The following is a 27,057-nucleotide window of genomic DNA, read 5'->3' on the forward strand; positions in this document are numbered from 1 at the left end:
CAGTCTGACCTGATAGCCTACCTTTATTTGAGTCGATTACTCTATCTATGTGTTACAAGATTTGTGATTATTTATTATTGTAATTTTTAGGACATACAATTTTAAAGTCACTGCTGTACTAATATTTATAAAGGTTATACCGCGATTAAATAAACTTTATCATGATGATAACGGAAAGAACGATGAATATTCGTTAATCATCGAAAAAATAGCATCCAGAAATCCTACGTTTCGGACATGTCCAAGTACAGTCACACTAGGTCATACTTGTTGAAACTAGTGTCTGTTGTGTCAAGCAAATGTGACAGCCACACATGACACACATCTGTTTGTAGCACTTCACCTTCTGACCGCTCGTTTGAACAATAGGGATTTTGATTTTGGCCGTAGGATTGCTTAAAAAGAAAACTTACTCCACACTACTTTCAAAATCACTCGCGTACGATTTGTTTATCATGTAGTTGCGGATGTCAAAGAAATCACACAAATGCTTTTAAAACATGAAAGATTTGTCAAAAGGCCTATTAGCTTCTATTGGCAATAGTGTACAACCTCATTGTCCAGCTCTATATTCACCCGCAAGCCTGTTTTCAATGACAACGACCAATCACACAAAACCGTTACACTACAACTTTGTTTCCTTAGCGATATTTTGTTCAAGAAATTCTCGAACAGCTTCGACAAGGTCATTTCTATCTCGACGGAAGGCGGGTGAACAAGAGTCTAAACGAGGTTGGAGAGGGATTTTTAACCCTGTACCAGCTCCCAGGCTGAGATATTCCGCTCGACTATATGACGTGGTTAATTGTTGGTAACTTCACCCATAAACAATGTTGAAAATCAGAAATTTTGTTTAAAAGTCAAATTTAAAACAGTTCAAATGAAATGATGTCACTTCGAACATGTGAATAGTAAATTATTTAAATTTCAATCGAAGCTTAGTAGTCTAAGTAAGTGACATTTCTTCTTCTTCTTCTTCTTCTTCTTTTTTTGTTTGTTTGCTCCTTTTTTGTTAAACTTAGTTTTTGAATCACCAACAGTGATATAAATTATAACTTGTTGAAACTGAATCAATCACTCCAAGCATTTTTCCCAATGACCCTCTCGATCAAAACAATGATTTAACCTCTTAATTTGATATAACGTTTCTAGTTGGTATTTCGTATGCGCTCAAATCACCAGGTAAGTACAGTTTCTGAATGAGAGCCAAGTTGAAAACAAACACAAGCGAGACCTCCTGTCAAGTATGGGGCGATACATTACCATATATGGTGACAGAAAACAGCTGTAACTACTGTCTTTTAGACTGCGAGAGCAGATGCCTTTAACAGGTTTGTTTCACCCGCCGCTGGTGAAACAACAGCTAACAATGACGTCTTCCCTCACAGGCTGCTGTCTTTTGGCTGACCGCTGGGTTTAACCCTTTCACTGCCAAATTTCTTGGTCTCTCTGGACAATTATCTCGATGTAGCTGACCAAAACGGATTTAGTTGTCCTATATGAAGATCTCCTTTGAAATGTTCGCTGCTCTGCAATAACGAGGACTCAAGTTTTTTTGTGACGTCACCTATTTGAACCGTTGTTGTTTTGCTCGCGAGCACAAACACATTCTAATCGGTAAGTTGTCGGTTTATAAGTGTACTTTCGGGCCATTTTGCACTGCAGAAGCTCCCAGGCTGGCATCATAAAGCTGGAATGGAGAGTAGAGGCAATCCTCTGAAAGAATCCAGAGGTGAGAGATGATTTCATAGTGACTGGGACGCCAAAAGTGTTCGTATCGAGTCATGGTGGCTCACGAGTGAAGTTGTCTCTCTGGCCGTTCTGTGGGTGGATTCTCGGACCTACCTAGGCAATTTGGGGGAGATTTGACTTGCAAAGAAAACGATGTGTGCGATATTTTGCCAGTAGGACCGGGTGGCTCGACACTAAAAAAACTACTGAATTAAGATGGCGGGACCTCCATTTCGTCGTTGAATCGAAATTACCCAGAATGGCGGGACCTCCATTTCGTCGTTGTATCAAAATTACCCAGAATGCAACTCGGACGGCAAAGGGGAAATTACGGGCTTTGAAAAGTGGCTCGAATCAAATGGCTGATGTTCGAACAGCTGTACGCGTGAGAGGCAAAATTGGAGATAAATGCTTAGTCATGAGATTAAGGTTTGCTGTCATGAAGGAATTTTGGTTTTAAAATGAGATTTTGAATTAAAAAGTTGGAAGCAAAGATGTGTGTTTTTCAGCTTTGTCGATGCCGCAGAAAACGGGCATTTTTGGTTTTGCTTGAAAATAAATGTTGATATGGAACGGCAAACGGAAGATAAACTCAGTTTATTTGCTCTTAAAGCCTAAAACACTTACTAATTAACACTATTAGTAGACCATAATAACCATATTTCTGGATTTGAGAACGTGGCCAATCTTGAAAGTGGTCGCCTCTAAAACGGCGACATTAGTCGCTTTTAGCGGTGAAAGGGTTAAGTATGCATTGCAAACACTGCCAGGGAAAGAGTGGAGAGGATCGCGTGCGCACACAAACAGCCACGGTATATAACTGTAAAACACATTTATAGCAGTTACTGTCACGTAACAATAAGCAACACGTTAACGGTAAATTCACGTTTATGTTTTCTTGAAAAAAATACGTGCATAGATGATAATGGGGCAAAATAATTCTGGCCTTTCCTACTAATGGAAAACTACATAATTTTTCTGAGAATTTGAAAACAGCGAGTGGCAAATGTGGTATAAACGTGGTCCGTCACGTGGTCTCCTCTGCCGTTTGGCATTTGCTGCAGACGTGGTGCTTAATCTCTCAAATGACAACAACCGGGGATCAGATAGTAAAAGAGTAGGTTAAAAATTGATTTTGCAAGTTGTTAAAATTGTAGCTGTCGAAAGAGATTATAGGTTGTGTTGTGTAGGTGCGTTGCGCTGTCCATTAACGGTAAAGATCTGCGTCATGTTATTCTATAGGGAACACTTTGAAGAGAAATGCGCGATATCTGAACTTGGAACAGTACGGGCAAACGGTGAATGAGCCATTCGCTTCAGTGGTTGTACACCTAAGACCCATAAGTATACACTCCTCGAGCGTTCTACGCAGTCTATTACTGTAGCGGACGGAGGGATCTAGAGACATTCCATCGTTGCTCCGAACGCGATATTTAGATAAGACTTTATACTGAAACCAAGTAAGCCACTCGTATCGATCAAAGCTCTTTAATTTCTTGATTTACTTGATTACGTAAAAACTGAAAGGATAATTACAACGAAAAGCCTATTACTATAATTCGTACAGAACATCGATAGTACAATAACAACGCAAAAGGGGGCGTATCACGGTACTAGAAATTCACAAAATAACACTAATCACGAGCAATAATATAAGAGAAATACTATAACTAAATAGATTAATACAAATTACAACTACAAATCGTACCTCTTTCTCCAATCTTAACTCTTTTCTTTCGGTTTCTTTCGAGTAATCAACGCTACTATATTAACACGTGTTATCTCGTCGCTCGATTAAGAAAATTGATCTGCTGAGCTATTTGCATCTCATAACCCAACGGAAGTTACACAATCATGGTTAACTATTACACATTAATCATTACAATTACTATCTGGTCCCCAGTGGTTGTGTAATTAGAGAGATTAAGCACCACGATTCCGGAAACGGTAGAGATGACCACGTGACCACGCTTTTCCTACATTAACCATTCGCTGTTTTCAGTTTCTCAGAAAAATTGAGTAGTTTAACGTTAGTATTGAAAGGTCAGAATTATTTTGCACTATTGTCATCTATGTGCTCATTTATTGAAGAAAACATAAGCGTAAATGTCACTTTTTTCGTTTGCAGTAAACGTGGTGCTTTTAAAGTTCAATGTCCTTTTTCTTGGTGTTATCTTTTCGAGCAACCTGATTAAACAAATCGGACTCCCGCTGCGCGGTCGTCCAATTTTGTTAATCACTCGCATGATTACAGACAGAATTGGACTCCACTCAGTCCTATTACTATTCTTAATCACTTGTCTCATCCCGCTTCAATCGAAACCTTTCGAGTGAATCCTATCTTGATCTGTTGACTAATGTCGTGATATTTCCTGTTTATGAATCCTCTTATCGATCAGCGCACTTCACCTCACTTCTTTCTCGAATCGCGTCTACAACTGGAAGAGAACACGTTCAGCGCATTTTTATCCCGTATCTTGTTCTTAAAGGCCCGCATTCACCCAAGACGTATTGCGCGCCCAGGAACAGTTTTCATATATGAACCCCCCCCCCCCCCCCCATTTATTTGAGCGGGAGTCGAGTGAGAAAGCAAAAAGCGATCACGAATATTCTTTCCCTCCAGCACGAGTCGTAGAGAAAACCCGCATGAACCGCTTGAGTTCATACAGCCAATAAGATCACGCGTTTGGACAATACAGCATTTCAAAACAAAAACAAACGACCGCAACGACTCTTGGGTGAAGGTGGGCCTTTAAAATCAAAGCATTCCACATCGTCTCGCGAGCGGCCGCACCCTAAAATGCGCAGCCCACCTCGATCTTGCAACCCACCAAGCACCCTACCAACTTAAATTTGAACCGCAGTGACTGGTAATGCTGATGGTGGAGCTAGAGACTTTGGACAAGCCCCATTAATCCTCAGGATAACGACGATACACATTTCACTTCACTTTGTTGATGACCCGCTCAGGTTGTCGAAACGTCAGTCATTGTCACCAGCAACAGTCACAACCACGACATGCGCACAACGTTATGATCATACTTTAGTGACTTGTGATTTTGCAAGTTGCTAAAATTTTAGCTATTGAAAAAGATTATAGGTTGTGTTGAGTAGGCGTGTTACGCTGTCCATTGATGCTAAAGGTCTATGTCATTTTTCCCTAACGAGCACCTTGAAGAGAAATGCGGCGATATCTGAACTTGGAATAGTGGCAAACTGTCGCTTCAGTCATTCTGCTCGTGAGACTCATAAGAATGCACAAGTCGACCATCTTCATCACCCTTCCACCAAAGCGGTCTCAAACCATTTAATGTCACAAACAACAAACTCAGCATGTCCGCCAAAACAGCTATCCATAACGAAGCCTTTCCAGCAAGCGCCGCAATCACGATAGCTAGCTTGACAACCACAGAGAGGACGATGTTTTGAGCAACTACGCGGCGACACAAGCGACCAAGTTCAACCAGTTCTGGGATTTTGGCCAAGTTATTACTCATCAGAGCTACATCCGCAGCCTCTACTGCTAAAGCTGTTCCTCCAGCGCCCATTGCAATCCCAACATTCGCAGCAGCGAGAGCTGGACCATCGTTGACGCCGTCACCGACCATACCCACAATGTTCTTGTTCCTATCACTTGATTTGATAGCATTGTAGCGGCGACATAAACAACAACTGCATAAAAAAAGCATCCTGGGTTGATCAGTACCACTATCAAACTTCTGGAAACCAGTGCTTTTTAATCCCGTTTGTCTGCCTGTGATCCAGTCTAGCTTGTCCTGCGGTTTCATTTCAGCAATGCACTCCTCCAGGTCTAATTCACTCTTCACGGCCATGGCTGTCCGCGTGCTGTCACCCGTGATCATAGCACACTGGACACGAAGTTTCTTCAGCCAAGCAAGTGTGCCATAACTGTGTGGTCTGATCTTATCAGCAAGAGCGATCATCAATGCTAGTTTACCGTCTATACACACGAAGATAACTGTCTTACTCTCGTTGCACCACATAGTGTACTTGTCTTCCATATATTTGTTCAGTGTTTTGCCGGCGATGTGATGAAGAAATTCATGGTTGCCAATCTGGACCAGATGACTGTCAACGATACCGGCAATGCCTTGTCCTTCGTGAAGCTCAAAGTGTGACACTTCCGGTAAACTGGTGCTTTGCGAATAAGCCATTTCGGTGACACAACCAACAAACTCGCTTACTATGGCCGCCGAAAGAGGGTGACTGGACTTGCTCTCCAGTGCGGCGGCCAAGCGTAGGGCAGCTCGTTCGTTCACCCCAAAAGAACATTCGATGCCAACTACTTGAAACTTTCCTTCAGTCAGAGTTCCTGTTTTATCAAACGCAAGAACTTCAAGCCGAGCAAGCGTCTCCAGATGAACTCCCCCTTTAATCAAAGCTCCTTTCCGCGCAGCCGCAGTGATGCCACAAACCACAGCAATCGGGGTGGACATGACCAGAGCGCAGGGGCAAGCAATAATCAGAAGTGCAAGCGCTCGCATGCCCCACTCTCTCAGCTCTTGCGAATACGTGCCCACATTTGCCGCGCCAAGAATAGCGGGAACAACAACAACTAATGCTGCTGCAATGACCACGGCCGGTGTATAGTACTTGGCAAACCGGTTTATGGCAATTTCGGTCCTTGCTGAGCCAGTTTGAGCTTCTTGGACAAGCTGCGCAACCTTGGAGAGTGTAGAAGAAGTTGAGTCAGATGTTGTCTCAACTTCCAGGTAGCCATTTTGATTGACAGTGCCGCTAAAAACTTTTGAGCCCATTGTTTTGTCAACAGGCACAGCTTCCCCAGAGACCGAACTCTCATCCACAGCAGCTCGGCCACTCACCACAACACCATCCAATGGAATCAACTCGCCCGGTCTGATGGCGATTGCTGTGCCTATGGTAACTGCTTCTACTGGGACACATTCACCTGTGCTTACTAATATCGCCACTTGAGGTGTTTCGAGCATGAGACCAGAGATAGTCCGTTGAACCTTGTACATGCTGAACTCCAGCATAGCTTCAGCAAGTGAGAACACGTATACAACAACGGCACCTTCAACCCACTCCTGAAGGGCCAGTGTTCCTGCAATGGCTATGAGCATCAGGATGTTCATGTCTACTTTGCAAGTCTTGACAGACATGAATGCTTTCTTTAACATTGGAGCAACACCAAACACGATTTCTGCGATGGCCACCCATTGATACCAAGATGTCTTAGCAAAGAAAGCAGCAACAGCTACTATGAAAAAGACGCTTTGAATCAAAATATAGATTAAAAAAGATGACAACTTAAAAGGAAGGCTTTTACTCCGGCCATCTGGCTGAATGAAACCGGTTTCCATGATGCTTGATCCCAGGTGCACGCGGTTGAGTTTGCCAACAAGCTCGGTGGGTGATGTCACCTCCGGATCATGACGAACGTACACCACGCGACCGATAACATTAACTGCAGTAGACTCCACGCCCTCCAGTGATTCCAAGGTTTCTTGAACGAGTTTTCTTTCCTTTGCGCAACAAATGTTCTGGACTCGCAATTTAGTTGTCTTCTGGCGCTTCAACGGTTTCTTTTCACTGCTATCGCTGACCTCCAGGCGTGACTGCTGGGTACCTGAATCTTGCCTTGATGAGGGGGTCTTCCTTTCTTCGGTACACAAATCTTTTCCATCATCGGAGACTTCGGGTAATTCGTTGATTATCAATTCGTGACTCATGGTTGGTGCGGTCTGTAGATAAGAATTCTCAAACTCATTAATAATTCATCAACTGATGTCGTAATCAGGGTTAGCTAATACTACATATGCGTGATGATGTCACAAACTTTCATCATCATACATCCAAAGCGAGGCTTGGTAGTGATCTGAGATTCTGTTTTGTTAACTCATAGAGGAATAGAAAAGGTTTAGGCGTGTCATTGTTGATTTTTCGTTTAAAATGCCTCACCGCACTAGGCATTGCTTATGGGTGTAACAATTCTTTCGTCACGTCTTTACATCGGTTACCATGGACGACCAACAAAAAAGGTTTGCCAAGATTCGAAAAACCAACACGCCAGTGAACGAATAAATGAGGATTTTTGGGCGATCACTTTGAAGCTTGCTGTTTCCTGTTGCTGTTCAATATTGTCTCAATCCACGCTTTACTTTTGGCAGACGTAATACCGCGAGAGTTTAAGTTAACGACTTGGGTCGCTGATACACCAATAAAGGTATTTAGACTCCTCTAAGGAAATAAAGCAACTCAAATACGACAAAATTTCGGCATGGAAAATCTGTCTATCCACACTAAACGTTTGATCTTCCATTAAGTCTAAAGGGGAAAAAAAACTTACGGATTTAAATAACTGATTTAGTATTTAGTGAGGCTATCAGAATTTCTACTTACGACTGGGTGATAATCAACCAAGAACATCAATAACGAGCAGAACAAAACAAAAGCGACTTTCTAGAATACCTCTTAAGTTGGAAACAAGAGATTAAAATGATTGTGCTGACAAACTTCATTCGAGTTTCAAAAATTCACAGCAGCGCGTAGGCTCTGCTTTTCCTTGGCAAAGTGATTTGTAGTGTGGATAAGAAGCTTATTTCTAAAGAAACTATGGTGTTGCATCCGTTGGGGAGTGGAGACGATTGTTTGGTTTTATCAACAGAGCCAAGGTAATTTTGCGGTGAGGGTAAAAGGAGGAATCGACATGTGGCACGACGTGTGAAATGGCATAATTATGCGAAATATGAGATATGTGGAATGACTTAAAGAAATAAATTAGATGAAGCGCGCGTCCTGTTTTCGCACCAATTTTATTAAGAGCAGCAGTTTTTTCGATGTTGCGGACTCTGGCCGAACATTAAACAACTAAACAACACATCGAGGATTAGAAAACAAAGGCCTGGGATAGAACATGTCTGGTCGCTGGTTAGGAAGAAGCTAGAGTGAAGAAACCGATGAAAACTGTTTATAGTTTTCGCATTTAAGGAATATGAATAAATTAAATTTAAAGTTGCAAAAGGAACGTGGCAGCGGTGAATAGCCTGGACAAAAAGTAACGGCAAACTAGAGAAATACTCGAGAAATACCATTTCCAATACCAAAACTATTATTTGAGAAATTTTAAATTTAAACTCGGTCATTTTATGGGACTCTGTGACCATTATACGGCTACACTTTATGTTACGAATATAAACAATTTGTAATTACTCATGGTAAAAATTTGTTCTACGTTTTTTCACCTTACATTTTCGTCGAGCTATGTACGCAAGTCACTGTTGAGCCGCTGAGCTAGCTAGCTATTCAATACGACGATTAATACATGATATGTCAGTTCAGTTACGCGTTAACCCGCGATCAGGCGTTCTTTTTTTTTCGGGGGAGCGCAAAAGTGTGGCAGCACTCCCGGAATACTGCGCAAGACACCCTAGAAAAAGGAAGCATCGAGCAAAACACTCGCAAATTCCCTATATCATGGCTCCCATTTTTACTGGAATGTATGCCAAGTTGGACCATCGAACCTAATCGAACTCAATCAAAGGACAATTGGGTTCGATTGCTTCAATTTTGATTTGTGAGAGTTTGATTGTGTTCGATTGTCAAACTCAATTGAATCCAATCGTTCAATTAAGTTCGATTAATGAAACGTTCGATTTGGTTCGAGTAGTTTCATTGGGACTAATGCAAAAATAATGTTTCTTATTGGAGATTGCGGAACTTACTTTCAAGATACACTGTAAGTCGTTTCCAGAACATCAAAAAAATAAATGACTCATTATCGTTGAGACTAAAGTTAATATCATTGAAATACAAATGTGACATGGAAAGGTATTCACAGAAATACTCCTCTGTCAAAATTCATCATTACCACTGGAACCAAAAATACGCCTTTGTCGCCAAAATCCATCATTATCTTAGATACACTTCATGGTTACAAAATCCGACGTGTTTAGTAAGGGAGTAATGTTTTATTTTGTTTGTTCATCCTGTGCGTGACATTTTCGGTTGAACGACATCACGTTTATTGCCTTACACTCTCAGCGAGTCTTTCTTCGTTCACCTGTCATCAAAGACTGAACCAACGTGCATGCTCAGATACTCCTAATACAACGACGCCCAAGTATACGCTCCCTCAGCGGCTTGTCTTTTTTTTTTTTTTGAATAAAAATTAAAGATTAAAGACACATCTTCCATACTGACATTTTGTCGTATTCAAGTTGCTTTGTTTCTGAGTCCAAATACTTCTATATATCAGCGACCCAAGTGGCTAATTGAACTCTCGCGGTATGATGTCTGGCGTAAGTAAACAGCGTTTCGGTGGATTGAGACAATATCAGTTGAATAGTTTGCACATAAACTAAGTTTTGCTCTGTTGGATAAAGATAAGGGTGTTTCCTTGATCGGAATGGTTGGCTAATGCAGCCTAATACCCTTATTTCTGGGCTTGCTCTGAAAGAAATTTCAGCTTTTTCACTGGTAACACGATCTGGGCGCACGATCGAGTCGCAACACACACCTGTGAAATCCAACACAATTATCTTTGCTAAAAATAAATTCGCTTGAGGAAATCTCGATAAAGTTACGTATATTTTCACTAGAGCACCATTTTCCTGTGGTAGACTAAGTACAGTAACCTTCATCGTCATCAAACACAATTACAAAAGATTTTGCTAATGACGCACCATCGCGAATATTGCGCTTGTGGAACATGCCAAACTACACGATTATATACAAAAAAAACCAGAATAAATTAACACAAAAATCAGAAAAATCACTGCATTTACCACAAGAGGTACGAAAGTGGAGCAACTGCTTTCCAATTTGCTTTGTTGACAATCTGTCCATTCGTTCATTTGGTATCATTGAATATCTCTTGCTTTTTCTTTGAGTTCGCGCACCGACCCGTTCCGAAAGCGCTCAACATCTGTTTTAGTGTGGGTCTACTGCATACGGCGTGTGTATTTGTATGTGGAATGATCGTACTAGACGACATTTCTTGTCACCGTAACTCAGTCTCGCCTTCTAAGCTAAACTGCAAGCAGTCCCTTTCTGGATAGTCGAGAGATAGCCGAGCGCGAGAAAACTGGAGCGAACGAGCGGAGTCCTCTTCTCGTTTATTACTCCACGCTCCAGTCTCGCTGCGCTGTGAGCGCACCCTCTCGACTAACCAGAAAGGGACTGCTTGCAGTCTACTTCTAAACAAAACAGCAACGAAATATTGTCTTGCTTGAGTGTCAAAAACCATCATTTTATAGTCACCAATGAGATGCCGCTTCAAACCGCAAGATAAACAGTGTCTTGATCGTTACTAGTGATCACTCCAGAAATCACGCTTTGATTGCATTTTGTCTGATAGATTCATTCGTTTTTTCAACTTACTTCAACGCTTGTGTTATGGGTATCCCTCGATGCGACATTAGGATATAACTAGCCTCAAAGGTTGAATTCACCAAAACAAGCAAAAGCGTCCCGTTCATACCGTATTTGACTGCTACGTGCTCGCTCGCTGTAGAGAGCAAACGTGAGATTCACGGTTTTGTTTTCTTGAAAAATTGAGTACATATATAGACGAGAATAGTGCGAAATGATGATCACCTTTGATGTGAACGCATTACTTCTGAGAAACTGAAAACAGCGAGCGGCGAATGAAGTGTAAACATAGTCACGTGGTCATCTCTGCCACCAAAACAAAGGCATTAAATTATTCCCCTTACGGTTTCAAGTCGTAAATCATTGCCGCATTTAAAATGTCACTCAGCTAGACAACACTGTAAATTTCTAGTAACTTGGTTGAATCACACAACACCAAGAAGCTTCTGACGCACCACATTTCGCAACGACTGAAATCATCCTTTACTTTCCAGAAAATTATCACCGCCACTCGGGAACACCAGTTTCTTACATATCAAAAATATTAGCTGCGAAGTTTATGAACATCACTACGTACCCATACCATTTAAAAGAACGACAACTTAAACTTTGTCACGTTCGCGATCCCTCCACGGATACAGCAGAGATTAATAGGCCCAGACTTGCCCAATACTTAGCGCACGCGCAGTAGACCCCTATTTGCTTGAGACTTACGAAGAAATCCTATTTTATACCTTTGGCTCCGCCTAAGAAATTAAACACAACATATACGTGTGGCTTTACAATCAATGAGGAACCATGCAAATTACACACTAAACGTTTGATGAAAAAAAACTCCTTGGATTTAAATTTTGTTCAGCTGATTACGTATTTAGTGAAGCTATCAAAATTTCTCGTTACGACTGGGTGATAATCAACGAAAAACATCAATAAAGAGCCGAGTAAAGCAAAGCTTGCTTTCTAGAATACCTCTTCCATTGGAAACCAGGGATCAATGCGATTGTGCTGACAAACTTCACTCGACTTAAATTCACAGCAGCGCATGGCAGGTTCTGCTTTTCGTTGGCAAAGTGATTTGCAGTGTAGATAAGGAACTACAGTTGGACCTCTATTAAGCGGCCACCTATTAGGCGACCACTCTCCATTAAGCCCTGGTCAAACGGCGCATGATAGTCAATGATAGTTGATGATAGTCGATGATAGTTAAAGCGCGCGCGCTCGTTTGACCACCTACTATCATGCGCTATCATCGACTATTATCAACTATCATTCACTTTGAGCGTGTTCAAAATCTTCATGATAGTTGATGATAGTTTTTCTCGTTTGATCACGTGCATGATAGTTGATGATAGTTCTTCAGTCAGCTGTTTTCTCCCAGGGGGGGGGGGGGGGGTACTTCCATGTATAGAATAAGAATAGAATAAGAACCTTTATTGATTTATAACGCTCAGGGTAGCCCCTTCAGATGCAAAGAGCTGTCTGTTATCAATGGGAGCCCTGAGCACAACAATGTTCTAAAACTATAATATACATATACATTAAACTAATCAGTACTGATAATAATATAGATAGAAAACTATGTACGAATAAGAATTTAGAAACAAATAAATACGAAATACCATCAAGATAGTTCGTTAAAAAGAGTGCAACCATAGTAGTAGAAAGATCGTTTTGCGATCTCAGTCCTCACAGCAGGCGGATGTAAAAGGTTGCTTTGTCTAGTGGTGCGCGCATGGATTGTATTATTACGTTTAAAATATCCTTTAAAATATTGGGGACATTGACCTTGCAGGTATTTCTTAACAAGTTTAAAAACAGTTTTACGACGGCGTTCCTCCAGTGTGGGCCAATTCAGAACGTCCATTGCCGGATTGCTGCGCACAGTTCTTGCAACTATTCTGGCAGCCCGGTTTAAGAGGGCTTCAAGGCTTTGTTTGTGACCTTGTCCGCAGCAGCCCTACACACTTACACACTAAAATTGGCCTAATCAGACTACAATAAACTATATTTGCACTCTCTCTAGTGAGGCTTCTATGAAGCCTGCTGAGCATTCCTACGCGTTTTCCCGCCTTTGAAATAAGGTGCTTTATTTGCTCGTTCCAGCTAAGGCGGTCATCAAAGACTATGCCGAGATAAGTGAAGTGAAAAACCCGCTTAATAACATTGTTGTTTAAAGTAATAGAAAAAGAGTTTACGGCAGATAATCTAGGGGCAGTTCCGAAAAGCATTACCCACCATTTTGGTAAAATTGCTTTTGGGGCTCTAAAGAAGAGCTAACATCTTTCGAAATGAGAAGCAAAACATTACAACCAGCAACGAGTGTTCTGGCTTCCGCGTTAATTTTTGCTCTCCTCGCAGCGAGTTTATTTACGACATAATCGAGATCTCGCACGCGCTAGAATAAATGGAAAATTTCATCTTTCTTTCTGTGGTTTAACTGTTGAACAAAATTCCCGCAAAATAAAGCAAAGTGTATGTATTTTCTGGATGTGAACGTTCACTGTGAAATATGCGCATATTCGCGATTTTGCGAAACAAAAGAGCTAAAAGGAGAAAACAATAGCGTGCTGCATTCATTGTTTAGTTTGCCACCTACAACATATTAATGAGCTTCGTCGTGCGTTCTTGGCAACCAATGGCTGAAGCGCTTTCATAGAGTCTCTGCATGATTGCGCGTAATGTGACAGAACTACGAACTTTGTTGAACTGGAAGTAAATATCCCGAGAACAATAGGCATTCTGCGCGATGAGCTTCAGTTTTTGATACGTTAATAAACAGACTATTGAAAGAAAGCCAGTGTTCAATTTTAGACAGATCAGTACTCAGCTTGTCTTGAAAAATAGAGACTTTAGAGGATGAGCAGTATAAAACAATTTCATCAGCGTACATCAAAATACTGCATTCGGACACTACCTCCGGTAAATCATTAATGTGTAGAATAAACGAAAGTGGACCGAGGATAGAACCTTGAGGCACTCCAACAGAGATGGCTTCCGGAGTAGAAGTCACCCCTTGAAACTCGACAACCTGGGAGCGGTTCGACAGGTAGTCCGTAAACCAGCCATGCTCTTTATCCACAATCCCCAAATTGGAAAGCTTGTCCAGAAGTACCGCATGATCCACAGTGTCGAAAGCTTTACGAAGGTCAATAAACACAGCACCAGTTAATTGACCTTGGTCCATGTTTCTATGGGCTATGTAGGTACGTGCTGCGAGATAGAGTATGGTTTTTGAGGTTCTCAGTCCTTAAATAAGGTATCATTTTTTCCTCATTTATCAACGCGTTCCTGGATTAGTCCTTAGATAGGGTACCTAAATTGTATCGGTTAAATTGAAGCTTTTAAGCGCCACGTTTTACGAAAAAGAAATGGCTTTTCAAAACTGAAGTGTCCGCTGAAGTGTTAAAAATAAGAAAAGCGATTTTCATAGAGATTTGTGTTTATCCGTGCACATTAGCCGTTGTTTGGGTCCCTTGAATAGGGTGTCATTTTTCGGGTTCGGTCCTTAAAAAGGGTATCCGTTTTCCCTTTCTTTACCCTTAAATAGGATCAGGGTTCGAGAACCTTCGCGGCACACCCCTATCGAAAATTTTCGGGAGTACCCCCCCGGGTGTTTTCTCCACCAGCGCTTTCAAGATTAATTTTTACTTCTTCCAAGAACTGAAGGAAAACGAAGCAGGCAGCTGCTTTCTTTCGCCGCGAAAACTCCATCCCTGCGAAGTTTTGTTTGCGATGTCAACACTCGGCAGGTGCCTGACATTAGAGGCTCACGGTAAACTGTCGTCAGTTATCACGAGTTTCTTTGAGCCGTTTGACCACCCACTTGATAGTTGATAATAGTGGATGATGGTTTTGACTATCATCAACTATCATCGACTATCATGCGCCGTCTGACCAGGGCTTCAAGCGGCCACTTTCCACTTGAGAACCTAATTAAGAACCTACTTACCCTAAATTTCCAACCACTACCCCAAAATACAAGAACCTATTTTGCCAGACTTCACTGAGAAATGTAGGTTCTTACATGCGGGTTTTTACTGTAATGGCAGTGTAATTAACTGAGAAAGTAACACCAAATGATAGGCGCATATTTGGTTTACAATCCAGTCCAAAAATACTCATAAAGGGACACTGTCAGCTTTGGGACGGTGCTGACCTGGACACTAGTTTTGTGAGTATATGCGAATACATCAAGAAATCCGCTTCAATCTTCTCCAGTGGTTTATTCGTTTTCAATCTTTTACTGGAAACCTGTTTCTGAGAATGCTTTTACTCATCCTACATATTATTTTATCATATTTGGTTAAAAACAGTAGGGATCGCCTCTCCATAGGATCCTGAAAAGAATAGCTGGGAAACGTGTAGGCGCCGGACGCAAGAAATCGCCTGCGTTGACCAAAACAAAATGCCTATACTGGCATTTACGCGTGATGCTGATTCATTTATTCCAATTGTATGCTTCGCAGATTGATAAAACTATCCTTGCTAATGGAATAGTTTGAGTCACGATGATCGCGTTATGTTGTTTCCCTTGTTGTTGTACTGGAAATCCATAAGTGACTACGATAACGTAAGCTTTAGCCTGCGTAGCTGGCGGTATTGTAGGCGCGCGTGAGCCGCTAGAAGCGAGCGGCGAAACCGCGAGGAGAATGGAGAAGGGGTCTTTAAATACTTTCTCGTGGCTTCGCCGCTCGCTTTAAGCAGCTCTGCCGCCAAAACTTTATCAGTTCACGCGCGCCTACAATACCGCCAGCTACGCAGGCTACGTAAGCTTATAAATGACCTCTTCTCAGTCTCATCGTGGTTCTACAACTGTCAAACAAAGCATGATTCCTTCGCCAGGAACTCTCCAATTTCCACCGTGTTAAATATCTAGTACGGTGTTCGAGGAGTATCACCAAATGAATTATCTCCTTTGATACTTGTCTTGTTTTCTTCTTGCTGCAAATATCAATTTTGATTGCAAACTTCCTTCAATTTGATTAAAAAAAATTCGCTTTGATTTATTTGATTTGATTTTTCATTTTATTTTATTTTTTCTTGAATTATTTTTTTTTAATTTTTTTGGTTTCATATTTGATTTCCCAAGTTTGTTTTTGATTTCTAAAATGAGTGTTTGATTTCTAAAATTTGTCCATTTGATTTCTAAAATGAGTGTTTGATTTCCAAAATTTGTCCGTTTGATTTCTAAAATGAGTGTTTGATTTCCAAAATTTGCCCGTTTTTTGGGGGGAGCGTTGCGTGACAGCCCAAAAAACGGCTGCGAGGGAGACTACCTTGTACCCAGATTGACTTTCGACATCATCCATAAACAGATATGCTTACAAAGAACACGATCTCCCAATAACACCACATTTATTATATTGAGATGCTTGATTGGTTAAGATTGTGACCTTTCAATAGTAAATTTTCAATCATTTTATAAGTTGTCAATGATATGGTAAGATTACAGCAATTTGACAAAAAGCAGAAGTTCTCGTGAAGCAATAAGAATTGAATGAAAGTACAACTCATATGAAATGAAATAAAGTAAAAATACAACGGGTATTACCCGTATAAATGAAAAGCAGACATATACCACAGAACGGCTCATCTAGCAAACAAATTACAATAATTTATTTACTAGCACGTACAAACGAATTCTTCGTTTAATTAATTAGATATTTATGGACACGATTAAGACGCGAGATTACGTAAGCTTCACGCACGCAATTTGAAAAGACTTTTAACTCATGTTTGCTATTGATTTCTGTTTTCAAATTGAAGGTAAAAACATAAGCATCAAAGCATCCGTATAAAGCTCCAAAGGTTCTCACTTAGCAATCAAACAACCCATTTCAAGTACACATTAGTCTAAAGTCCTTCGCGTTACCCCCCCCCCCCCCCCTTCTAATAAGATTAAATTTAGAGATACAGTTTTTTCACTTATTTTTATATTTTAGACGGACGTTCAATATTTATACGGAAAGAAATGTTCTGAATATCTCTTCATCTCTTTTGTAGATTGAATGGCATAGAAGAGACTCGACCAGCCAAAAGAGCGCGACATACGGTAGAGGGTACTGTAGGCTGTCGACGCGCGAATTATCTGAATTAATTGTTACTTGAATGAAGCCAGAATCTTTTCTTGCGGAGGATCAGACAAGTTCCACAACATTTAAATTGGTAAACTGGCGTATCCCATACACTAATTCAGAGCAGTGAAAGACTAGACCACTGAGCTTATAAACAATAAATATGCAGTTTCAATTGTTTAGTTTTTCACTTACTTTTCACATCTGCTGGTGCTTACAATTGAAATATCGGGAAGATTTCTGCCTTTTCCCAATGGAGTCGAAGTCAATTGACCTCGCATTAATCATGACACAAGACATGCGCGCTCGACAAACAGTTGAGTACGTGTACAGCTGTTTCGACAAAGGTTGTCCAAAAAAGCATAAAAGCGTACGCGATAATGCCGAAAGGAGGTCTGGGAATAACCCAATAAATTTCAATAAAAGCTCAGAATCCATCTCAAGTCTTCGCTATATGGTCGAGACATTATGGATTCTGCGCTTTTATTGAAATTTATTGGGTATTTCTCAGACTACCTTTCGGCATTGTCGCGTACGCTTTAACGCTGTTTTAGACAACCTTTGTCGAAATAGCTGTATCTTTGTGTTTTCACTGGTTTCATGTTACGGCCTGTTCCAGGCCTGGAACAGGCTAATTTCATGCCTGATCCACCGCACGTGCGATTCAGCAGCCTCAGTCTGACCTGATAGCCTACCTTTATTTGAGTCGATTACTCTATCTATGTGTTACAAGATTTGTGATTATTTATTATTGTAATTTTTAGGACATACAATTTTAAAGTCACTGCTGTACTAATATTTATAAAGGTTATACCGCGATTAAATAAACTTTATCATGATGATAACGGAAACAAATTGCAGGCCGGGACGGTACACATATCCGAGTCTAGAATCATGCGGAACAACGATGAATATTCGTTAATCATCGACAAAATAGCATTTAGAAATCTTACGTTTCGGACATGTATTGAATTCAGTCCAAGTACAGTCACACTAGGTCATACTTGTTGAAACTAGTGTCTGTTGTGTCAAGCAAATGTGACAGCCACACATGACACACATCTGCTTGTAGCACTTCACCTTCTGACCGCTCGTTTGAACAATGGGGATTTTGATTTTGGCCGTAGGATTGCGTAAAAAGAAAACTTACTCCACACTACTTTCAAAATCACTCCCGTACGATTTGTTTATCATGTAGTTGCGGATGTCAAAGAAATCACACAAATGCTTTTAAAACATGAAAGATTTGTCAAAAGGCCTTTTAGCTTCTATTGGCAATAGTGTACAACCTCATTGTCAAGCTCTATATTCACCCGCAAGCCTGTTTTCAATTACAACGACCAATCACACAAAACCGTTACACTACAACTTTGTTTCCTTAACGATATTTTGTTCAAGAGATTCTCGAACAGCTTCGACAAGGTCATTTCTATCTCGACGGAAGGCGGGTGAACAAGAGTCTAAACGAGGTTGGAGAGGGATTTTTAACCCTGTACCAGCTCCCAGGCTGAGAAATTCCGCTCGACTATGTGCCGTGGTTAATTGTTGGTAACTTCACCCATAAACAATGTTGAAAATCAGATATTTTGTTTAAAAGTCAAATTTAAAACAGTTCAAATTTAAAACAGTTCAAATGAAATGATGTCACCTCGAACATGTGAACAGTAAATTATTTAAATTTCAATCGAAGCTTAGTAGTCTTAGTAAGTGACATTTCTTCTTCTTCTTCTTTTTTTGTTTGTTTGCTCCTTTTTTGTTCAACTTAGTTTTTGAATCACCAACGGTGATATAAATTATAACTTGTTGAAACTGAATCAATCACTCCAAGCATTTTTCCCAATGACCCTCTCGATCAAAACAATAATTTAACCTCTTAATTTGATATAACGTTTCTAGTTGGTATTTTGTATGCGCTCAAATCACCAGGTAAGTACAGTTTCTGAATGAGAGCCAAGTTGCAAACAAACACAACCGAGACCTCCTGTCAAGTATGGGGCGATACATTACCATATATGGTGACAGAAAACAGCTGTAACTACTGTCTTTTAGACTGCGAGAGCAGAAGCCTTTAACAGGTTTGTTTCACCCGCCGCTGGTGAAACAACAGCTAACAATGACGTCTTCCCTCACAGGCTGCTGTCTTTTGGCTGACCGCTGGGTTTAACCCTTTCACTGCCAAATTTCTTGGTCTCTCTGGACAATTATCTCGATGTAGCTGACCAAAACGGATTTAGTTGTCCTATATGAAGATCTCCTTTGAAATGTTCGCTGCTCTGCAATAACGAGGACTCAAGTTTTTTTGTGACGTCACCTATTTGAACCGTTGTTGTTTTGCTCGCGAGCACAAACACATTCTAATCGGTAAGTTGTCGGTTTATAAGTGTACTTTCGGGCCATTTTGCACTGCCGAAGCTCCCAGGCTGGCATCATAAAGCTGGAGTGGAGAGTAGAGGCAATCCTCTGAAAGAATCCAGAAGTGAGAGATGATTTCATAGCGACTGGGACGCCAAAAGTGTTCGTATCGAGTCATGGTGGCTCACGAGTGAAGTTGTCTCTCTAGCCGTTCTGTGGGTGGATTCTCGGACCTACCTAGGCAATTTGGGGGAGATTTGACTTGCAAAGAAAACGATGTGTGCGATATTTCGCCAGTAGGACCGGGTGGCTCGACACTTATAAAAAAACTACTGAATTAAGATGGCGGGACCTCCATTTCGTCGTTGTATCGAAATTACCCAGAATGGCGGGACCTCCATTTCGTCGTTGTATCGAAATTACCCAGAATGCAACTCGGACGGCAAAGGGGAAATTACGGGCTTTGAAAAGTGGCTCGAATCAAATGGCTGATGTTCGAACAGCTGTACGCGTGAGAGGCAAAATTGGAGATAAATGCTTAGTCATGAGATTAAGGTTTGCTGTCATGAAGGAATTTTGGTTTTAAAATGAGATTTTGAATATAAAAATTGGAAGCAAAGATGTGTGTTTTTCAGCTTTGTCGATGCCGCAGAAAACGGGCATTTTTGGTTTTGCTTGAAAATAAATGTTGATATGGAACAGCAAACGGAAGATAAACTCAGTTTATTTGCTCTTAAAGCCTAAAACACTTACTAATTAACACTATTAGTAGACCATAATAACCAGATTTCTGGATTTGAGAACGTGGCCAATCTTGAAAGTGGTAGCCTCTAAAACGGCGACATTAGTCGCCTTTAGCGGTGAAAGGGTTAAGTATGCATTGCAAACACTGCCAGGGAAAGAGTGGAGAGGATCGCGTGCGCACACAAACAGCCACGGTATATGACTGGAAAACACATTTATAGCAGTGGCTGTCACGTAACAATAAGCAACACGTTAACGGTAAATTCACGTTTATGTTTTCTTGAAAAAAATACGTGCATAGATGATAATGGCGCAAAATAATTCTGGCCTTTCCTACTAACGGAAAACTACATAATCTTTCTGAGAATTTGAAAACAGCAAGTGGCAAATGTAGTATAAACGTGGTCCGTCACGTGGTCTCCTCTGCCGTTTGGCGTTTGCTGCAGACGTGGTGCTTAATCTCTCAAATGACAACCACCGGGGATCAGATAGTAAAAGAGTAGGTTAAAAATTGATTTTGCAAGTTGTTAAAATTTTAGCTGTCGAAAGAGATTATAGGTTGTGTTGTGTAGGCGCCTTGCGCTGTCCATTAACGGTAAAGATCTGCGTCTTGTTATTCCAGAGAACACTTTGAAGAGTAATGCGGCGATATCTGAACTTGGAATAGTACGGTGAATGGATTCATACTGTGAATGAGCCATTTGCTTCAGTGTTTGTACACGTAAGACTCATAAGTATACACTTCTAAAGCGTTCTACGCAGTCTATTACTATCTGGTCCCCAGTGGTTGTGTAATTAGAGAGATTAAGCACCACGATTACGGCAAACGGTAGAGATGACCACGTGACCATGCTTTTCCTACATTTACCATTCGCTGTTTTCAGTTTCTCAGAAAAATTGAGTAGTTTTGCGTAAGTATTGAAAGGTCAGAATTATTTTGCACTGTTGTCATCTATGTACTCATTTATTGAAGAAAACATAACCGTAAATGTCACTTTTCTTCGTTTGCAGTAAACGTGGTGCTTTTAAAGTTCAATGTCCGTGTTCTTGGTGTTATCTTTTCGAGCAACCTGATTAAACAAATCGGACTCCCGCTGCGCGGTCGTCCAATTATGTTAATCACTCGTATGATTACAGACAGAATTGGACTCCACTCAGTCCTATTACTATTGTTAATCACTTGTCTCATCCCGCTTCAATCGAAACCTTTCGAGTGAATCCTATCTTGATCTGTTGACTAATGTCGTGATATTTCCTGTTTATGAATCCTCTTATCGATCAGCGCACTTCACCTCACTTCTTTCTCGAATCGCGTCTACAACTGGAAGAGAACACGTTCAGCGTATTTTTATCCCGTATCTTGTTCTTAAAGGCCCGCATTCACCCAAGACGTATTGCGCGCCCAGGAACAATTTTCATATATGAAACCCCCCCCCCCCCCCCCCCCATTTATTTGAGCGGGAGTCGAGTGAGAAAGCAAAAAGCGATCACGAATATTCTTTCCCTCCAGCACGAGTCGTAGAGGAAACCCGCATGAACCGCTTGAGTTCATACAGCCAATAAGATCACGCGTTTGGACAATACAGCATTTCAAAACAAAAACAAACGACCGCAACGACTCTTGGGTGAAGGTGGGCCTTTAAAATCAAAGCATTCCACATCGTCTCGCGAGCGGCCGCACCCTAAAATGCGCAGCCCACTTCGATCTTGCAACCCACCAAGCACCCTACCAACTTAAATTTGGACAAGCCCCATTAATTCTCAGGATAATGACGATACACATTTCACTTCACTTTGTTGATGACCCGCTCAGGTTGTCGAAACGTCAGTCATTGTCACCAGCAACAGTCACAACCACGACATGCGCACAACGTTGTGATCATACTTTAGCGACTTGTGATTTTGCAAGTTGCTAAAATTTTAGCTATTGAAAAAGATTATAGGTTGTGTTGAGTAGGCGTGTTACGCTGTCCATTGATGCTAAAGGTCTATGTCATTTTTCCCTAACGAGCACCTTGAAGAGAAATGCGGCGATATCTGAACTTGGAATAGTGGCAAACTGTCGCTTCAGTCATTCTGCTCGTGAGACTCATAAGAATGCACAAGTCGACCATCTTCATCACCCTTCCACCAAAGCGGTCTCAAACCATTTAATGTCACAAACAACAAACTCAGCATGTCCGCCAAAACAGCTATCCATAACGAAGCCTTTCCAGCAAGCGCCGCAATCACGATAGCTAGCTTGACAACCACAGAGAGGACGATGTTTTGAGCAACTACGCGGCGACACAAGCGACCAAGTTCAACCAGTTCTGGGATTTTGGCCAAGTTATTACTCATCAGAGCTACATCCGCAGCCTCTACTGCTAAAGCTGTTCCTCCAGCGCCCATTGCAATCCCAACATTCGCAGCAGCGAGAGCTGGACCATCGTTGACGCCGTCACCGACCATACCCACAATGTTCTTGTTCCTATCACTTGATTTGATAGCATTGTAGCGGCGACATAAACAACAACTGCATAAAAAAAGCATCCTGGGTTGATCAGTACCACTATCAAACTTCTGGAAACCAGTGCTTTTTAATCCCGTTTGTCTGCCTGTGATCCAGTCTAGCTTGTCCTGCGGTTTCATTTCAGCAATGCACTCCTCCAGGTCTAATTCACTCTTCACGGCCATGGCTGTCCGCGTGCTGTCACCCGTGATCATAGCACACTGGACACGAAGTTTCTTCAGCCAAGCAAGTGTGCCATAACTGTGTGGTCTGATCTTATCAGCAAGAGCGATCATCAATGCTAGTTTACCGTCTACACACACGAAGATAACTGTCTTACTCTCGTTGCACCACATAGTGTACTTGTCTTCCATATATTTGTTCAGTGTTTTGCCGGCGATGTGATGAAGAAATTCATGGTTGCCAATCTGGACCAGATGACTGTCAACGATACCGGCAATGCCTTGTCCTTCGTGAAGCTCAAAGTGTGACACTTCCGGTAAACTGGTGCTTTGCGAATAAGCCATTTCGGTGACACAACCAACAAACTCGCTTACTATGGCCGCCGCAAGAGGGTGACTGGACTTGCTCTCCAGTGCGGCGGCCAAGCGTAGGGCAGCTCGTTCTTCCACCCCAAAAGAATGTTCGATGTCAACTACTTGAAACTTTCCTTCAGTCAGAGTTCCTGTTTTATCAAACGCAAGAACTTCAAGCCGAGCAAGCGTCTCCAGATGAACTCCCCCTTTAATCAAAGCTCCTTTCCGGGCAGCCGCAGTGATGCCACAAACCACAGCAATCGGGGTGGACATGACCAGAGCGCAGGGGCAAGCAATAACCAGAAGTGCAAGCGCTCGCATGCCCCACTCTCTCAGCTCTTGCGAATACGTGCCCACATTTGCCGCGCCAAGAATAGCGGGAACAACAACAACTAATGCTGCTGCAATGACCACGGCCGGTGTATAGTACTTGGCAAACCGGTTTATGGCAATTTCGGTCCTTGCTGAGCCAGTTTGAGCTTCTTGGACAAGCTGCGCAACCTTGGAGAGTGTAGAAGAAGTTGAGTCAGATGTTGTCTCAACTTCCAGGTAGCCATTTTGATTGACAGTGCCGCTAAAAACTTTTGAGCCCATTGTTTTGTCAACAGGCACAGCTTCACCAGAGACCGAACTCTCATCCACAGCAGCTCGGCCACTCACCACAACACCATCCAATGGAATCAACTCGCCCGGTCTGATGGCGATAGCTGTTCCTATGGTAACTGCTTCTACTGGGACACATTCACCTGTGCTTACTAATATTGCCACTTGAGGTGTTTTGAGCATGAGACCGGAGATAGTCCGTTGAACCTTATAAAGGCTGAACTCCTGCAGGGCTTCAGCAAGTGAGAACACGTATACAACAGCGGCGCCTTCGACCCACTCCTGAATGGCCAGCGTTCCTGCAATGGCTATGAGCATCAGGATGTTCATGTCTACTTTGCAAGTCTTGACAGACATAAATGCTTTCTTTAACATTGGAGCAACACCAAACACGATTTCTGCGATGGCCACCCATTGATGCCAAGATGCTTCAGCAAAGAACGCAGCAACGGCTACTATGAAAAGGACGGTTTGAATCAAAAGATAGATTAAAAAAGATGACAACTTAAAAGGAAGGCTTTCGCTCCCGCCATCTGGCTGAATGAAACCGGTTTCCATGATGCTCGATCCCAGATGCACACGGTTAAGTTTGCTAACAAGCTCGGTGGGTGGTGTCACTTCCGGATCATGACGTACGTACACCACGCGACCAATAACATTAACTGCAATAGACTCCACGCCCTCCAGTGATTCCAAGGTTTCTTGAACGAGTTTTCTTTCCTTTGCGCAACAAATGTTCTGCACTCGCAATTTAGTTGTCTTCTGGCTCTCTAACGGTTTCTTACAACTACTATCGCTGTCCTCTGGACGTGACTGCTGGGTACCTGAATCTGGACATGATGAGGGGGTCTTCCTTTCTTCGGTACACAAATCTCTTTTACCATCGGAGTCTTCGGGTAATTCGTTAGGACAGTAATCACCGTGGTATTCCTGACTCATGGTTGCTGCGGTCTGTAGAAAAGAATTCTCAAACTCATTAATAATTCATTAACTGATGTCGTAATCAGGTTTAGCTAATAGTACTTATGCGTGATGATGTCACAAATTTTCATCCATCATTCATCCAAAGCGAGGCTTGGTGTTGATCTGAGATTTGTGTTTTGTTAACCTTTAGCGGAATAGAAAAGGTTTAGGCGTGTCATTGTTGATTTTTCGTTTAAAATGCCTCACTGCATTAGGCATTGCTTGTGGGTGTAATAATTGTTTCGTCAGGTCTTGACTTCGGTTACCATGGGACGATCAATAACTTCTTTCGAAATGCCAAGATTGGAAGAACCAACGCGCCGGTGATCGAATATTTGAGAATTTTGGGCGATCATTTTGAAGCTTCCTGTTTTATTGAATTATTAGGTTCAAGTCGTAAGAATCTGTGCCAATGAACCACCGCCAGTTAACATTTCTAACTGAACACCAATTTATTATATGGCTAGCTCCGTGAGCAGGCAAGATGAGTTATATTCGGCATGTAGGATTTCCAGGAACACCTGAACATCCCGAAACATGACAGTACACCCCAAACACCCGGAACACCCACTAAGAAAACCCGGAACAGCGCAAAATGTCTAAGAACAAAAGACACGGAACACGTGTAGAAAATACGTTCAATTGTACTTCACCTTTTGTTGCTTTATTTAATGACACAGCGTTTTCGTGCCGCTATGAAAGTTTAAAATGTCAAAAGGTATCGTAGAAACAAGAAGCAGTTTGAAAATTACGAACTGATCCTTTAGGCAAGAGAATTCGTGAATGAAAAGAAGACGGTCCGGCAGCGGTAGCTTGAGAATGAGGCTGGGCCTTACAAGACTGGCGGGCTGTCATTAAAGATCGTAGTTACAAGGAATTCTGTATTGCTACCTAAAAAGTTAGCAATTGATTTGTATTTTAACATTATTTTTTGTCCCTTTTACAAAAGTTTTAAAGTAAATTACAATACGCAGGTGCACGTATAAGACTTGCTATCAGTCTGACTGGATGTTACAAGTATTTACATTATATTGCGTACTATTTTTCACTGGATTTGGCCTTCATCTCTTATCATTGCTGTCCAATCCAGCGTCGTGAAGCGCCAGCAGCATTCCCACATAGGTTGTTATTGAAGTATTTATTTCTTTGTAAAAGATGCTTCTGGGGGAGGCAGTCCGAGCATCGTGAATGATGCCATTATATTGTTTTTGTGAAGGGTGGCTTATTTGAGGAGAAGTATAGAGATAAATAGACAAAACCCAAGTGCCTTCTCTTTTTAATTTCATTTTTCAGATTACACACCTGTTAGTTAATTTTAAGGTTTACTACTATCTTTTTATTGTGTTCTTCACGATACAAAAGCAAAAAAGGTTTCCATTTCTCGGAAGAATGTCTTACATTAGTGAGTATTTTGCATTTTTACCGATTCAAAGCAAAAGCAGGAGCCCATGGCAAAACATATTGTTAATCACCTTCACGAATAGTAATTTTGAGAACTATACCTGATGTCAGTTCCTGGAAGAGAGGATAGACTGCGAGCCGTTCCTTTTTCAGTCAGTAGGCATCGAGACTTGGCAGGACTGGAGGCGGAGGGAACGAGTCGAGAGGGGAACTGGAGATAGGCGATCTTTTCCCCTCTCCACCCACCGTTTTCCTCATTTGCTCGTTCATATAAATATGCCTAAAAAAAATTCAAATATGTGAATGTGAAGCGCTTGTAACTATTTCCGAGACTGTGAAGATTGTAAAATTTTCGAGATTTAGTGAGAATGTAAAATTAGGATAACTTTTCGAGGCCTCTGCCTCCTCATTCATTACTTCGATGCGCGGAGGTATTCTGAATATTTTACAAACACATTCTGAAGTGTTCCTGGTTTACTGGGAGGTGTTCCGGGTTACTTTTTGGGAGAGTGCCTGGTTTTTGGGGTGTCTGGTGATGTTCCGGTGTTCGGGTGTTCCACTGTTCCTGGAAATACTACATGCCGTCAAATTTGTGCTGTGATTGGCTACCCGAGCGGGCAAGATGGAGCTATCTTGCCCGCTCGGGATTACCCGTTGCCCGTTCGCTCGGCATGGAAAGTTTAATCCAAAAATTATTATTATTATTATTATATTATACATTTTAAGATTACATTAGCAATCTTCTAGTTATCAAATGCAAGTTCTCGTATAATCTTAGATCCAACTCGGGCATTTTATTAGCGCCACC

At 41.6% G+C, this 27,057-nt stretch overlaps 3 protein-coding genes and 1 long non-coding RNA gene across 4 annotated transcripts in view; all 4 read right to left on the bottom strand.

The window, feature by feature from the left end:
- Nucleotides 1–422: 422 nt before the first annotated feature.
- LOC146461897 (uncharacterized) lies at nt 423–2,381 on the bottom strand. Its single transcript, XR_014857284.1, has 2 exons — nt 2,001–2,381; nt 423–1,957 (listed from the first exon to the last, which is right to left on the bottom strand). It is a non-coding gene; the product is annotated as an uncharacterized LOC146461897 (long non-coding RNA).
- Nucleotides 2,382–3,760: 1,379 nt separating this feature from the next.
- LOC146461898 (uncharacterized) lies at nt 3,761–17,497 on the bottom strand. Its single transcript, XM_085086243.1, has 2 exons — nt 17,355–17,497; nt 3,761–7,457 (listed from the first exon to the last, which is right to left on the bottom strand). Exon 2 carries the CDS (start codon nt 7,443–7,445, stop codon nt 4,956–4,958), a length of 2,490 nt encoding a protein of 829 aa, XP_084942369.1. The 5' UTR covers nt 7,446–7,457; nt 17,355–17,497; the 3' UTR covers nt 3,761–4,955.
- A 1,511-nt stretch (nt 17,498–19,008) lies between these two features.
- LOC146461899 (uncharacterized) overlaps nt 19,009–27,057 on the bottom strand; it is a 115,282-nt gene continuing 107,233 nt past the window's right edge. Inside the window, exon 3 of the transcript XR_014857289.1 lies at nt 19,009–19,251. The gene's annotated coding sequence lies outside the window, so the exon portion shown is untranslated. The remainder of the gene's footprint in view (nt 19,252–27,057) is intronic.
- LOC146461900 (uncharacterized) overlaps nt 22,159–27,057 on the bottom strand; it is an 84,435-nt gene continuing 79,536 nt past the window's right edge. Inside the window, exon 2 of the mRNA XM_085086304.1 lies at nt 22,159–24,836. Coding sequence (XP_084942430.1) covers nt 22,323–24,824 — 2,502 coding nt within the window. The 5' untranslated portion in view covers nt 24,825–24,836 and the 3' untranslated portion in view covers nt 22,159–22,322. The remainder of the gene's footprint in view (nt 24,837–27,057) is intronic.

Source organism: Pavona decussata, unplaced genomic scaffold (genome assembly GCF_977016875.1).
Source record: "Pavona decussata unplaced genomic scaffold, jaPavDecu1.1 SCAFFOLD_193, whole genome shotgun sequence".
Taxonomy (NCBI): Eukaryota; Metazoa; Cnidaria; class Anthozoa; order Scleractinia; family Agariciidae; genus Pavona; species Pavona decussata.

Excerpts from the sequence above, each read along its gene's own strand:
- LOC146461898 (XM_085086243.1), bottom strand. The coding sequence starts at position 7,445 with ATGAGTCACGAATTGATAATCAACGAATTACCCGAAGTCTCCGATGAT.